At 52.9% G+C, this 15643-nt stretch overlaps 1 protein-coding gene across 4 annotated transcripts in view; it reads right to left on the bottom strand.

Annotated features, from left to right (window-relative positions):
- The window catches only part of LOC104361263 (nitric oxide synthase 1 adaptor protein), a 42220-nt gene that overhangs the window by 6622 nt on the left and 19955 nt on the right, over nucleotides 1-15643 (bottom strand). For 3 of the 4 annotated variants that reach the window (XM_042783993.1, XM_042784000.1, XM_042783997.1), the window contains 6 exons: nucleotides 3872-3964; nucleotides 3424-3497; nucleotides 2682-2790; nucleotides 2293-2434; nucleotides 932-1095; nucleotides 201-368 (listed from right to left, as the gene is read on the bottom strand). In XM_042783993.1, coding sequence (XP_042639927.1) covers nucleotides 201-368; nucleotides 932-1095; nucleotides 2293-2434; nucleotides 2682-2790; nucleotides 3424-3497; nucleotides 3872-3964 — 750 coding nt within the window. The remainder of the gene's footprint in view (nucleotides 1-200; nucleotides 369-931; nucleotides 1096-2292; nucleotides 2435-2681; nucleotides 2791-3423; nucleotides 3498-3871; nucleotides 3965-15643) is intronic. The other variant, XM_042784004.1, reaches the window with a different exon arrangement.

Raw genomic sequence — 15643 nt, 5'->3', positions numbered from 1 at the left:
CATCTTTTGTGACAGGGCCAGGGCAAACTGCCACTCCTCTCCCCTTGCTGCACAGCCCGGGAGACAGTCCCTCCTCATCCCCTGTCTCCCAGCTTCTCCCACAGCCACTGCCTGAGCCCCCCGGCCTGGAGGCAGCACTGAGGGGCTCGGTAGCATGCCCTAGCCCTGTCGCTGCCCCCGGGGAAAGCGGAGAGGAGAACCTGTGCCACGGCCACTTGCGTCTGCTGCTGCTGCTGCTGCAGGAGCTGCTGGAGAAGCTGCATTTGGTGGTGGGCAGAGAGGGGCGTTCCCAGGTCGGGCAGCTGGGCAGACGAGGGCAGCAGCATCTTGGGCGACGCTGTCAGGATATCTTCAGGGTGGAGGCAGCCCTGCAAAACACCGGCATCGAAAGTGTGATCCCGCGCCCCTCGCCACGGAGCGCTGCCAGGCACGCATGGGCTGCAGCACTGAGCAGCCCCCCCAAAATACCGAGGAAAGAAGCTGCTGCATTCAAAGCAAGCGCACACTTTGCTGGGGGTGCTGAAAAACCTTGAAGACAGTATTTTTTCAGTTTTGACAACAGCCCAAATACTTTTGTAGAAAATTCCCAGAAAGGCTGACACTTCCCATGGGAATTTCCACCACTGTATCAAAAAACTCCTTTTTTTTTTTTTTTTTTTTTTTTTTTTGGGAGCGGTGGGGGGAAAAAAATCCCTATCAGCTCTGCCCCAGACTCTTTCCGTGTGGCTGCACATAGCTGAGCCTCGGCACGGCGCTCCCCGGGAGCGCCCCGGGCCCCGAGCCAAAGGGCAGCTCTGCAGCGGCAGATGGTTTTGATCCGGGAGCCGGGGAATGCTGCACAATCCCTCCTGATCCCCAGGGACGCTCATGGGGAGCCACGGGGCTGAGGCCACGCCGTGCCCTGAGCGCAGAGGGCAAGGGACCCACGCACCTTGGCGTCGGCATAGGCGCTCGCCTCCTGGCCCACGGCGTCGAGGTCGGTCACGCCACGGCTGAAGTCGAGGATGTCGGCTCCGGGCAGGGGCAGCTCCACGGCGTCAATGTCCGTCTCCTCCGCCGAGGCGGCTGCCCTCTCGACACCGGTGAGGCGGCAGGCTGCGGGAGCGGCGGCAGAGCAGAGCACAGCCTGCTTGGAGCAGGAGCTTGCCACGGCATGGCGAGTGAGACCCCACCGCCCCCGTGCCACCCACCCTCCAGCTCCACGGGGGGGAAGCGGGTACAGAGCGACACGGCTGCGCTTCCTGCTGCCGGCCGGGATGGGGCTTGCGGCAGAAAACACGCCCGTCCCCAGCGTGCCAAACTTGGGGAGCAGCGGCCAAAACCCCTGATGTGGGAGAAATGGGCCATCGAGAGCAGAAGACACAGAGAATGCTAAGGAAAGGTAAACAGATTACAGGGTGAAAAAAAAAAAAAAAAAAGGCGGATGCTCAGAAATCCCCAGGGAACTGAGTATCGTGGCCAGGACATTGTGTGGAGGAAAAACAAACAATGACCGGTCCAGGGCAGCCCAATGATTAGGTCATCACGACAGCACCGGTTGCAGGGGCAGGCAGGAAACCGCGGCGCAGCCCAGGCAGCTCCTGATGGGATGGGGAGGGGATCCAGCACCCAGGCAGCCCACACACGGACAGGCAGCAGGACCCACCAGCATCCCGACGCGCCCTGGAGGTCCTTGGCCAACCTCTTGCAAAGAGCAACCAGGCACCAGGGAGGTCCCCGGGCGATGGGGTGGGCCAGCAGCTCTCAGCCAGGAGCATCCCTGCACCCCCTGCCCCCGGGGCTGACGAGGGAGGGAAGGGTCTACAGGCTGCCTGCAGCCCTGGGAGCTTGGTGGAAGATCCCAAGCATGGCTTCATAGGTGCAGAGGGGGGTGGGTGGATGGACCCTGAGCTGGGTGCATGGCAGAGAGCCGGGCCCAGCCCCGCCAGCGCCTCGGGACACGGGGAAGGTCTGTGCTTAGGGTTTCTTCCGTGGAAGAGGCGAGGAAATGTTTGCAGAGCATGCAGCCAAGCACAAAGAGTACTCAGACGCCCAGCAGAGTCCCGGGCACTGCTAATGGGCTCCCAGCGAGGGGAATGTCTGCGAGGATGATGGCTAACACCTAGCGAAGGCCCCTTGCTGGGCAAGATCCCAGCTTGAGCCCGAGGCGCCGCAGGCCAGATTGCTGTGCAAATCCATTCCCCGCAGGTGTCAGCCAGCAAGGAGCGGTATGGGAAGATGGTGACGCTGCAGACCGTGTCTGCCAGGCTCCAGGACCCCCACGCCACCCCCGCCTCCGTCCTCGCAGAGTACCTGGGACATCCAGGTCGTCCCCATTCCTCTCACTGTCTCCGTCCTCCTGTCCGTCTGCGTTTTGCTGGGTGTGCTGCAGGCTCAGCTTGTGGCAGACCTCGAACGCCTGACCCACCGTCCGGACGATGCGCATGGCTTGGCTCTGCAGCAGGTGAGGAGGGGAGAGGAGAGGAGGAATGTAACCTCAGCTGGGCTGCCCCTGCCCGATGACCTCCCCAACCTGGTGCAGCTCTCGGGGGGGTCTCTGTGCTGCCACAGGGACTGAGGGACCATAGCTCAGATCACCAGGGTGCTCTGGACCATTCATTGCAGCACAGTGCCAGGGGGTCCTGCCCCAGTTGCCTCACTGAGACCCCATGGCAGTGGGATGTGCCTCCCAGCATCTTTACCTTCTTCTTGGATTTGAAGACGTTGCACCTGAAGACATTGCTAGACCCATCCCTGGCAATGTAGCTGAAGATCTTTAGGTCCTGGGAGTCGTGAGACACGTAGAATACCCTGCAAGGACAGAAAGGAGGGGACGATATCATCTACAATATTACCCATGGTACCCAGGAGACAGGCAAGGCCACAGCCAGTGCTTCCCAGGGCACATCCTGGGGTGCTGGCAGATGCCCAGCCTCTGCAGCATGTCCTTGCTAAAGCCCATCAGAAATTTTTTTGGCAGAGGTTTTGCCTTGGCTGGGAAAATTAGCCTGCTGATTCAGCAGCAGCAAGCATTTTGTGAAGGCAGAACGGGGCTTTCTCTGCGCAGCCCCCGGGGACAGAGCTGGCAGCCCAGGAGCCCTCCGGGGACTGAGGAGAGCAAACCTCACTCCTTCACCCTGCCTGCTCGGAGAGCTGCCCTCCTCATTTGGGCACCTGCCTCCCCCTCCCCGGCACGGCTGGGGCCGTTCCTCACCCCCATTCAGCCTCCCCAGGACACAGACACCCCACGCTCTTAGCTTTTGCCAGCGAGACAAGGAAAGAGAGCTGGGGACTTCTGGAGAGCGCAGCAAGTGAGGGCAGCTTCCCTCCACGGGGACGGTGGTGGCTCTCCATGGTCAGTCCCCAGCACGGAGCCAGTGTGGTGCGGGGTAAATGGCCTGGCAGAGACACCCAAGTCTCCGTCCCCTCATCGGGCAGGCTTACCTGTAGATGGGATCATGCATGACGAGCATTTTGTTCTCGTCCCAGGCCCACTCTTTTTTCTGCAATGAAATAAGCTGAAAATGAGTACGTCAGATGCTGCCCTTGAGATCAAGGACAGGGCAGAGAGAGGCCAGGGACAGACCTGGGAAGTTCTTGTCACACAGCTCTGCTGCTGCTCCCCTGCAACCCTTTGCTGAGGGCCAGGCCCTGCTGGGGACCAGTGATGTCCCACATCCCCCGCAACGGGGGCCACCAAGCCCCTTCTACACCCAGGACTGGCTCAGCCACCCTGTGGGAACACGGCTTCCCCGTGACTGATCCCAGCCCATCCCTCCCTCTCCCAGCCCACCAGTTTCTCAGAAATTCAAGGACACTGCAGGTCCCTGTGCCGCGAGGGGAGGGCTCCTGCTGCCGAGGCACCACTGCCCCAGGGACCAGGGCTGCCTACCTTCTTCTTCTTCTTCAGAATGACCTTCACGCCATCCACTGACACAATGAGACTCACTTTCTTCTTCTTGATATTCTTGGCTTTAAACTCATACTGCGGGGGATGGAAGAGAACACCTGAATTAGCTTTCCTGTGCCAGGAAAGCCCCAGGGAGGGATGAAGAGGCTCCAATGGGAAGGGGCAAGAGCAACAGGGAAAGGTTTCCCCAACCCCACATGCCTCCCTGAGCACATGCCCTGCACATCCAAGCTAGGACAGGACAGGGGGCCTTTCTGTCCCGCAGCGTCCCCATGCCCAGCATCCAGAGGAGCACATCCCAAAGCAATTCGGCCTCTGAATGTGGACAATGCTTTGCTCAGCACAGGATGCTGCTGGAAATGTTAACTTGTGTTTCAAAGGCACTTGCTCTGCCCCTCCGAAGGGTCGCACCTCCTCGGAGAGGGACCACCACCTTCCCAGCCCTGCCAGCCCCCGGGGCTCCACAGCCCGGCTGGGTTTTGCCCTGCTGGCTTGTGGCCATTGCTGAGCTCTGGTAAGGGAAATGGCATTTCAAGTGGGGTTTTTTCTGGGCTCAGTATAAAATGGAAGATGATTGCTGAGGACTCTGTGAGCCTCTCCAGAGAGGATGGGGTAACGCAATTACCCACTTCAATTACAAGTCACTGGACATGAAAAAAAAAACAACAGGAACTTCCAAAGATCAGTGACTAAACACAAAGCTCTGGTTCGGCCCTGGGAGAGAATGAAATCCCCCCAAATCCAGCCACTTTTGCATTTAAAGTCTTACAAGCAGGGAGGGAGGCTGGTGGGTGAAAAGGCTAGATGAGCCATTTAGGCTGGGCAACCTCCTGCTGTGGGACTTTGGGGGAGTCCCATAAGCGGTCTACCAGGGGTGCACCCACATCAGGTACCCGGTGTGCTGGTCCCACATGCAGAGTGCTGTGTGCAGCCGTGGGCACAGATCCCCTGTGCCCAGCCAGCAGCAGAGAAGCCCTGCAACCTGCACCTTGCACACCCGAGGAAGAGGAATTGAATTGCTCCTTTCACTATTTCGCCAGTGTCTCTGCAGAGGGAGCACAGGGCAGGTGCCCCGATGCAAAGCCCTGCCTCCAGTCCACGCCGAGCCTTGGTGTGACATTTCCAGCACTGCATGATGTATTAACTTTGGCAGCCAGAGCCAGCGGGTGGGAAAAGCTGCTGGCCCTGACCTGTGATTGAATGATAAAAAGACCTGAAAATACAATTCCTCAAAGCCATTTTTAACATCACTGATGGGGATGGGAGATACAGATGACTCAGAAAACAGCGGCGGGACCGGGGCGGGGAGCGCAGCTCTGCCCTCCCCAGTGCACAGACCAGGCAAGTGTGGAAGCCCACCCACTCTGGGGCTGAAGCCACGGTGATGGGCTGGAGAAAGCAGAGCTCAGGCTCCCACCATGGCTACAGCCAGCCTCAGAATCCCCAGCACATACTCATATGCTGCTTGCAGGGCTTATTCCTCATGGAGACAGGTCTCATCAGAGTCCCTCACCAAAGAGCCCGCCGGGGTGGGTTTCCAAGTCCCATTTCTCACATTCCCCATCCCCATTGTTACAAGTAGAGATGAAACTGCATCCAACAGCCTCCTCTCTGTGCCCTGCTAAGACACCAGACCAGTACCAGAGATCACTGCAGTGTGCCTGGTACCTAACGCTACAGAAGTGTCTTGAGTTAGCCCTGAAAAGGTGAGCTTCAGCCCAGCTACCTTAGAGTAATTAACCCAGCACCTTCTGAAGCTCTGCATGCGATTTTCACAGGAGCCGTGGGCTGAGCTGGATACTCCTTGCGGCTCCCAGAGCAACTGCATGGCACCTTGTGGAGCTGCAGCTTGATTTATTGGTCCTAACCATCATTGATTATAAGCATCAAGTTGCATTTCCAAGCTGCTAGAGCCCAAGGCCACCCCAAGTGCTAATTAACATGGGCTTGGAAGAGACATCAACCCTGAAAAATATCTCAGGGTTAGAAAGACTATTTTTATCCTGTTTTTTGGGTGAGTAACAGCCCCAAGACAGAAATGCAGACAGGCCAGGTCATTTCAGCAATGATGCTACCCAGCCCCAGCATTTGTTTCACAGATGGAATCAATGCACAGCTCCTCAGAGAGGTTCTGCAACCCCAAGCTGCAGGCAGGGGATTCTGCCCAGGCTCACCCGGAGCCTGGCCGAGGGTAATGCCATGGGGAAAGCTGTTTTGCCTCTACCACGCTGAAGCCAAACTCCCCTCATGCTGATGGCTCGCAGCAAAACTCCAGCAAGAACTGATGGGAGCAAAGAAGTCAAATTCTCAGAAGGGCCAACCAGCCAGATTTGTTAAGCCCTCGCGTAAATCCAGGTCTTTATCCCGATGTCAAGCCAAGCGCCAAGCTCCTTTGCAAGTCTGAGCCATGCCCTTAGAAAGCTATTGCACACCCTGCCCCAGCTAGAGCTCGTTAGCACAATCACACCAACGAGTGCAGACACTGGTTGGGATACATTTCCCATGCAACAAAGCACAGCCCTAGCCAATAAAACACTAATGAACTCATGCCTACTGGGGCTCTAATGAAACACTAACCATAATTTAATAACAAATTAGAGAGGAAGAGGATTCAATAAAACGGCAATTCAGCCTAGCTGCCTCTCACATCCCTGGGCTGCGCAGGGCAGGCATGCTGAGTCCCTTGGCCAGGAGATGCACCACTGATTTCGGGTGGCTTTCAAACCTGAGTTTGAGCAAATAGGTGCAAAATGGAAGGAAAAGCACTGAGGAGAGAGTGGCAGAAGACCAAGCAGAGAGGGAGCAGGTCTGTAGAGCTTGGCACACTGTTCGTGTGCTGCTATCCTCGCGTGCAATTTGCTCTGCCTTGTTCACAAGGCTAATTCAGCAGACCAGCGGGATTTTACCCCAAGCAGCAGCTCTGGCTAGGGTCAACGGGAGCAAACATTAGGTATGTGCAGTTCCTCTAAGTGAGATCTGAGCCACAGAGACTGTAAGGGGTGAACTCAAAACCGTGCAGGGCAGAATTTGTGCTCAGACCTGCCGGCTCATGGTGCAGTGACAGCAGCTGCCCCGCTCAGCCCCCTGCCGTGCTGGGATGCAGCTCGCTGGCCGCAGCAGGAGAAAGGCACATCTCGCCACAAGTCCTTGCACACCCCAGCAAGCCCCTGCAGCTCTCGGAAGGCAGTGGCTGATGGTGGCAGTCAGCCTGAGGCCCCAGCCCAGGAGCAGTACCCGGGGCTCAGCTGGGTGCCCTAGGGGCACCCTGGCCCTCCCCAGCCCGGGAGGGCTAGCTGGTCCTGCGCCACCTCCTTGGACTTCTCCAAAGCAATGGCAAATCCCTTCTGTTAGCAGACTACAGATGCCAGTATGGGCTTTTTGGTCCTGACGACTGCTGGGCATCTCAGACAGTCTCACCAATGTGCTGCATGTCGACAGGACCTGCCCTTGCTAACAGCTGCCCTGCAAGCCCATTTACTTCATGGGTTCATGGAAAACCTCTCTCTGTATGATTGATCAGGACCTCTCTGGCTTGGAGTTATTCTTGACCACAGCTCTGTCTGCCCTGGGCACAGAGATCTGCCGGGTCTGCCCATGACTGTCAACATCCCTCCTTCTGCTGTGAAACAGAGAGAGAAAGCTTAAAGAGAGACGAGAAGCATTAAGGTTTTTGTTTCTCTGTTGCTGGGAGGAGAGCAGAGGTGATGGCAGGGTTGGAAACACCACCAACCAAAGGGACTCTGAGATGCTCTGCACAGTCACAGCAACTGCCACTTCATCCAAAACCAGTGAGCACTGGCCGACTCGGAGGAGAAGACAACCTGCGTATTTCCAGGGACGTTGGACCAATGCCATACAACCGTTGCTGGGAATACACCCTGCAGCCACAAAAGTGCGCTAAAAATCACACCATCGCTGCTAACTGGCTTCTCACTGAGCCTGTACAGAACTGAGTGAGTGGCAAAGCAAAAGTGGGGTTTCTCAAAGCCGCCAGCAAGGGACCTGCTTTGCTGCTGGGAGGGGACAGGGATGCTCAGGGGGAGCAATAGGAGTGCCCCTGTAACCCAGTGACAGCAATTCACCTCGTGCTCTCTGGATACGGTGTTTTGATTTTAGGTGACTGCTTCAGGGGAAAACCCACATTTCCCTTCCTTGTGGGAACTCGGCTACTGATGGCTCCAGTTCGGAGAGGTGAATCCCAGCCTACTGTTTAATAAATAAATGGTACAGAAATAATTATCCAGCTTGGGATCAAGGAAGGAAGGAGGATATGTGCAATTTCTCCATGATCCCCTTTGGTTTCACACCACGTAGCATTTCACTGTATTACTTATAACTAACTAAACGGTGTAATGGTCACAAGAACTTTCTTGGCCTTTAGCCCAGGCAGTTTGCCCATCTTGGGCATGATTCTGGATCTTTAAGTATCTGTAATAATACCATGAGTTTAGCTTAATGATATTAATTACTGTCTACAGCAATGTGACAATCCCAAAAGATGGATAAGAAATAATTTCAGGGAAATGCAGAGAAAATGGAAAGAACAACAGAGAAACCCGTCTGTTCCCAGACTTGCACAGCTCCACAGTCAGTTTCCAACTGAAGCTCAAAGCCCTCTACTAAAATCTTTAAGCAAAGATTGAAAATGGACATTTCAGATATGCCAAAGCTGAAAACTAAAGATGTTCAAGAAAAAAAAAAAAAGTAAAGGTGGTCTTACTAATGAAAAAGAAGTATTAGATCACTTGCAAACTCCAACCAGCTAATTAGTGAGTAAAGATTATCCCTTAATTTTACACTGCCCACAAAAACACACGTTCATTGTCTCAATTAGAAAAAAGACATGTATTTTGTCAGAGCACAAAAGCCTTACCATTGACCTCTGGTTAGTGGGAGTCTATTTTCAACATCTGTCTTCTATGCAAAGTTCACTATTTAAAAAACTTTAGATGGAAAATAATGCCAGCTGGTGTATGCATCATTGCGCAACACATTCCTACCCGCAGAGTATTAAAATTGCCCTTTCTGGAGAACAGAGTAACATATGTTGCTTAATAGAGAGCGCATGTAACTGTGTCAGCTTAGAGTAAAATTATGTATGAGTCCGAGAGTGATGGGTATGTGTGAAAAGCATGGAAAACTCAGCGTCCTGAGGAACGTTATCCATCCCTGTCACACTGTTTCTACATGGTAAAAGTGTAAGAAAACTTGTAACCACGCGCTGCATGAGAGGTTAAGCGATCAGGGAGATGATGTCTTTCTTGATACATCATCCCTGCAATGTCCACAAGCATCTGAAATAGGTTATCCTGAATAAAAATGCCCTCATTTTGTTCCAGCCCATCTAAACTGCAGCAGGTACAGATTTAAGTCTGCCCAGTAGTACTCTCCATCTCTAAGGGAAGGTACTGGGAATGCTATAATCCCAGATTCTGCTAGTAGAATACAAATAAATGGGAAATTTTTTAATGTAAGTTCCCCTAAATGCATCAAGCTGTACCTGCCCCCTTCCATTCTCTATCCCCCAACTCCTTCAAAAAAAAAAAAAAAATGTTTACAGGCTTGTGCTGGGGAAAGAGCAGTGCTCTGAGAATTCAATTAATAGGGAACAAGCAATTTCCACAAACCTTATTGCTACTCTACTACCTTGGGAGGCAGGGGAAAAAAATGTGCTATAAATAAAGCATAAAAGGGTCTGTATTTTTTGCCAGAGAACTGTATTTCTTTGCATTTATACAGAAGGGACATGAAGCTCTGAGCCAATCCGGATCCCACGGAGCCACCTTTGCTGAACACGAAGGGCTGGCTGGTGAGGGCCCTGTGGTGTGAGCACCCCGAGCTCCGACTGCCGCCTGTGGCAATGATCCCCCCCCCAGCTCTGCTGCAGCCCACCTCCTCATGGGCCCGAAATGGCCCACGCAGGGCTGGCACAGGCCCTGGAAGCCGGTGCCCACCTCCCTTGGCACCCCACAGCAGCTCCTCCTCGCAGCTGGCTGGCACAGCAGCTAATAAAATACCTTTACAGTTAGACTTTAACCCAAGGTCAATTCAGGCTAATGAAAGACGTGGCAGAGTAAAGGCTTTCCCAGCACTTTGTGGGGAGGAGGGGTACTGTTCTCTTGCTGAAGAATTAACTTATTACAAAATGACAGCTGAGCTTGAGTTCAATTGGCACAGGCTCCACGGCTCCAAGAATTAACAGCTGGGAGCGGGGGGGAAACCACATACCTCACAATTTCTGCTGCTGAAAATACAGGGAACGAAGGCAAATCTCAGAAATGTACAGGAGACCAGGTGTACCCTGCAGGAGAGAAGCCTGAGAAACCTTGCTGGGATCCTAATAGCAATGATTGGGAGGAACGGCAAACAGCCGCACCATGCAGGGGACAAGGATTTTGCTTTACTGAACTACACAAGGAAATGGCACCAACATCACTGCCCTTGGATGACTCACAGCCACTCGTGGGCTGTGTGGGAAAGGGAACCGGAGAGGGACGTGGCTCTTTCCTGGCCAGGGGTGCCTGGCTGCCCCAGGGATGGGCACATAAAGCAGGGAGCAGAAAGAGCAGGAGCGCAGCATCTGATGCCCACTAGCCCTTTGTGGGGAAACCAGCACCCAGAGCTCAGTGCTGGGGTCCCAGGGGAGTGCTAGGAGCAGACTGCAGCCAGGAACATCTCTTCTCTCCTTTATTTCCTTCTGGTGCTTCATTTAATGGGAGGATGAGCGTGCCTGCCAGCGTTGGGGGGCTGCACCATGCCAAGGTGGGCAGCGCAGCGAGCACAGGACTGCGACGTGCCCGTGTGTCCTGTGAACCAACAGTTTCTTGGGCCAAAAGGCTGGGTAAGCCCGTGCATAGGTACGGCCCACGCGGCCCCCAGCTCACCAGGGGCAGAGGTGCTGTGAGCTGGGGCTGGCGGCATGCATATGGGATGCATCAGATGCAAATGTGCCCGGTAAGGACGGGCAAGCTGCAACGCCACTGGGCGGGATGAGCCGGAGATCTCGTTAGAATCACAAAGCACAAGCCCACGCACACTTATTTGGGCAAGGAAGAGGCACAGAGACAGGCTTCCCGATGAGTTTCAGCAGGCAGCACTGGCCATCCAAGAGGCGGCTAGGCATTTCAGCTGAATGAGAGAACACAACCAGTATCTCTAAGTAACACTAGCAGAAAGAAGAGAGCACTGAAGAGGAAAAAGGAATGATTTAAAACACAGCTTTGGCACGGTAGCAAACAGATGCAACCTGGTCAGGAGTAGCCTCGCAAATGAGAAGAGAGTCCCCGGCCACCCCAGCCACATGGGTCTGGGAATATCGGGGTGGTGTCCAGCAGAGCTGGGCATGGTGTGCCTCGCGGCGGGGTGCGGAGGCAGCGCTGCCTCTCCCGAGAGCCCGGCTGTCAGACAGGTACGGCAGCAGAGAGCCAGGGGTCCTGCCAGCAGGGTGCCCAGGCGTGGAGCATCACTCCCTCCCGCTGCGGGCTGCTGCCCCAAAAGCAGAAAGGCACCTGGCAGCCTGCCCCAGCCCGCGTCTCCCCCGTGCATCGCCCCAGCTCTACTGGGCCAGCAGTGGGTGTCAGGGAATAAAGCAGCTAGAAAGCAGGATACCTCCCAGGAGGGTGGTCAGCTTCATCCAAGAGGCATCTCTGGACAAGGCTTCAAAATATCTGACAGACCACTCTTCTGGGCTGCACTTTAAGCCCACAGGGGACCCAAGTTTGCTGGAGGGGACTACACTGGAATACCTGCTTAGCCTACTAACCTGATCAGCAATAAATGGGCTAAACCCCATTTTTAGAAGACTGCCTTAAGGTACCCTACTAAAGTGCTGTGCTGCTGCCTGTGTCTGTCAAGGACTCCCCTGACCTTTTCCCATGGGCATGCAACCGCACTGCGGCTCTGGTGAGGACACGTTACCACCCCAATTCCCACATGCAGCTGCAAAATACCCACCTGGCCATGCCCATGCCCCACACCCCCGCAGGGTGCTTGCCCATGGGATTCCATCAGCACCCCCCTGCTCCCTCGTGGGGCTGGGAGACAAAGAGGCAAAGATAGCAAGGAGATTTGGGGATCCCCTCGGTGGGGTCATGCTGCTTTTGCTCCCCTCTCCTACAGCCAAAACCTGGGACAAAACCAGCCTGCAGTGCTCGCACCGGCAGCGGGGATGGCTTCCATCGTGGGGCACAGAGTCACAGAGAGATTTGGGGGCAGGACCAAGGGTTTCACTGGCTTCATTGGCAAACCGCCGGCATGGTACAGGCAAACATGCTGGACACCTCTGCCATCCTGCCAGCTCAGGTTTGAGCTGCTCCTCAGGCTTAAATTTCCCCTTCACCTTGTCTACACCCCAACGCTGGTGTTTTTGCCAACAGCTAGACTTTAATCAAAGGGCACAGTAATTTGGAAGGCAAGGAGGAGTAATGAAGTATTGGTTGCTTGTTCTTGGGCTTAGTGATGCTTTTTAAAACTCTTCCATGATTCCTCGGAGTTTGCATTTGCACATATGGGAAAATGGCTCTGAGGTGCATGTGTTTGTCTGAAATAAGATATGATTTTGGTTTGTACTGACAAGGTCAGTGCCTATTTTCCCATCCAACTTCAGGTTTAATTTTGGTAACCGTCTGTGATGGTCGCAAGTACTGATGGGTATAAATGGGAATGAGTCTAAAAATACCCATGTTGTGAGAGCAGCAGAGCAGAGTTAAGGTTGCTGCTTTGAGACAATCCCTAGATCACAGCATACCCTTTTATCACACAAAATATGTTTTCCAATAACATTGAATACTTCACAACAAATTCCTTCTGCTGGGTTTGCTATTTCCTACCAGATAGCTGCCTCGTTCCACTTCCTCCAACCTCCTCTCACTACCTCCAAGTTTCAGGAGTTGAGGAGGCAAACTGGGACATGTACACAAGCCATCTTCAGCCTAGGGAGTTTCACAGCAATCTCAGAGAAATCAGAACTGGTAAAAATTAAATTTGTATCAATCATAGGGTTAAATGGAGAAAGTACTTCTAGGTAACAGTTTATTCTCTCCCCCTCTTTTGCAAACTTCCATTTACAAGATGATTTACCTCTCTTACAAGAAATCCCGAGGGGTTCCATACCTCCCGGTCCCAATCTTAAAGTGTTGTCTTTAGAAAAAAACAAAAACAAAACCAAAACCAACTTAAAATCAGAGATTCAAAGGAGACCTGAGACACAGCAGTGTATCTCCCCTCCCAAGGCAGCTTGCAGTCGCTCTGTGTGCCGTGGAAGCCCAGCACTGGGCAGGGCGATGGGATGCGGTGGCACAGTGCACACGAGGGGTGCAGCAGCACAGACCCCAGCAACACCCCTCACCCCCACCCTGCAGCTCATCAAAGCCACCAACAGATCCCTGTGCACGTGTTATTGTTCGCTTCATGGGGCTTAACTAATACCAAGCTTAAAAGAGAAATCTGGGCACCCCATCTCAGCACAGCCGTATCATTTCTCCCTCAGCATGGGCACACGCAGAGATGGCAACAAGTGGGACCAACCACTCGTGGGCTGGGAAAAGCAGCACCTCTCAGCCAGGCATGAAGGTCAGCGGAGACCGTGCCACAGCCTAGCCCCCAGCCTTGGGAACACCCTTAAAGGCCTTTCGGAAGTCCAAGGAAGCAATAACACCATGGACCGGAGCTGTGTGGGAGGCAGCAAGCTGCCACTTGCCTTCACATGCTGCCATGTCCGATGGCCGAGCATGGCACGTGCAAATTACCCAGTGCGTGGGTGCATATGGGTTACTGGTCGAACTGGTTGCAAAAATAACCAGGCTTTGAGCTGCTCCCTTCTGTTAATGAAAACAAGGAGTGGGCTCTGCAGGCACTGCTTTTGCATTGCTTTTCACAGCCCTGGAGATACAAGACAAGAGATGACCTGTACACGTTTTAACATTTACCACCTGTTGCTAAAATAAGCAGAGGCACATTCCTTGGAAACCCCACATCTGACTGGAATTTGTGGTATTTTTAATTAAATACACATTGGTTCAACCTATGCAGGCAAAGGCAGCGGGTGCACAAGCTGCTTGGTGATGGCGATTGCAGTCGCCCCTTGAAGAAGGTAAGGGGCTACAAGAGCCTAGAAATGGCTTCTTTTCATCCAGCCTTAGGTGGGTTTGAACCCCTATGCTAGAATAAGCTTGGCTCAAAGCAAAGCGTTGCCATTTTCAGCAGTTTAGTCATTCCAATTTACAGTAATCCCTAATTAAACTCCTGCTTCTTTCCGGCACAGGCAAGACCTGATGCCCTGGGGACCCGGGAGTGCCGGGTGCTGAGCCATGCCAGCAATGCCCAGCTGGGCACCTTCCTCTGCCCTAGCAGGAAAACAAACTTTCTGTGTTCAAGATAGCTTTCTTTCCGAGACAGACCCTACTTCAAGGCAGCTGAGATCACCCCCACCCACACGGAGTGGGCCGGAGGCAGGGCTGATACCGCAGAAGAGCGCAGAGTCACCCAAACTCAAGCTAAAGACACCCCGATTCCACCCCGAGGGCAGGTGACAAAGAGAGGGGAACCGTAAGAACATACCCACGCAGCGCTTCAGAAGGGTGTCAGCGCAGCAAAGTTTGCTGACTCAGAACATGGCGAGATTTACACCCCAAGTTGTGAAATACAGGATTTATTTCAGTATTTTTTACTGCTCACCAAAGAGCTGCTCTCCCACAGTTGCATAAAAAACTTGAGTAAGACCAGTTGAACAGGCAGATGAGAATAGCCAGACAGAAGAGCAGTGACACACTGGAGGAAAGCAAGCTGGTAATACTGTAACTAAATCAGCAATTACGAAATTCAGACAATTAATAAAGAATGAATGAGCAGCAGCATTAAATGCTTACTGCATCAGAAACAAGCCAACCCTGTGGGGCTCATTAGATGCCGGTGGTGCTCAACAATGTTTCTGGGTTGTAACTGGAGAAAAGAGGTAATTATTCATATCACACTTGTTTCATGGCTCCTGCTTCAACAATAACTAAAGTAGGTATTAAAAATCATTCACAAAAATCTATATTGTAAAGTCAACAAGTCTGAATAATGTCCTTTAGAGAGATTTAGAAGGAATTATAGACTCAGATCCTTGAAAAAATTCCAAACTAATAAAAGTTCCAGGCTTTTAGGTGGACTCAGAAAACAGCCAGTATGGGACTTAACATCAAACAAAACGATCACATTACAACCCAGCACAGCACTAATTCTGCGCAAGTTGAGATTCTAAACTATCTCAATAAAATTACAAGTGTAGCTCACAAAAGTATTAGGCCAGCTAAGGAACTTAATACATTGCTGTTTCCCACTTTGCCCGCATTTTGACTAAAATGTTGTCTATAAGAACCGTACAGCCCAGATCAAGGTAACAAAATCCACCTCACCAGTAATCCCAAAAATTAAGCAATGACAGAGACCGATGACAAAACGCCACTGTGCCTGCAGGAAACCCCACAGCAAGGAGAGCACAGAAATGCTTATTTTTATGCAGGTCTGGAAGAAAACACAAGAACATTAGGAGGTTTCCCAGACTGCTAAATCCCAGAGTTAAAACAAACTCTTTCTATTTAGCCTATCCAAAGAGTCGGCTAGGAGGGGACTTGTCTGCAGCTCAGATCTGGAACTCGGGGAGAGCTTCCTCACATCGAAGGCTCTTCGACTTCAGACAAGTGCAGGAGATCGGCTAGCTGGGAGCTGAATTTGGATCTATACAAACCACAGAAAGATACGTCTTTTTTCACA

This window comes from Tyto alba, unplaced genomic scaffold (genome assembly GCF_018691265.1).
Source record: "Tyto alba isolate M040663 unplaced genomic scaffold, T.alba_DEE_v4.0 Super-Scaffold_1000006, whole genome shotgun sequence".
Lineage (NCBI taxonomy): Eukaryota > Metazoa > Chordata > Aves > Strigiformes > Tytonidae > Tyto > Tyto alba.
This window is presented reverse-complemented; position numbering and strand designations above follow the sequence as displayed.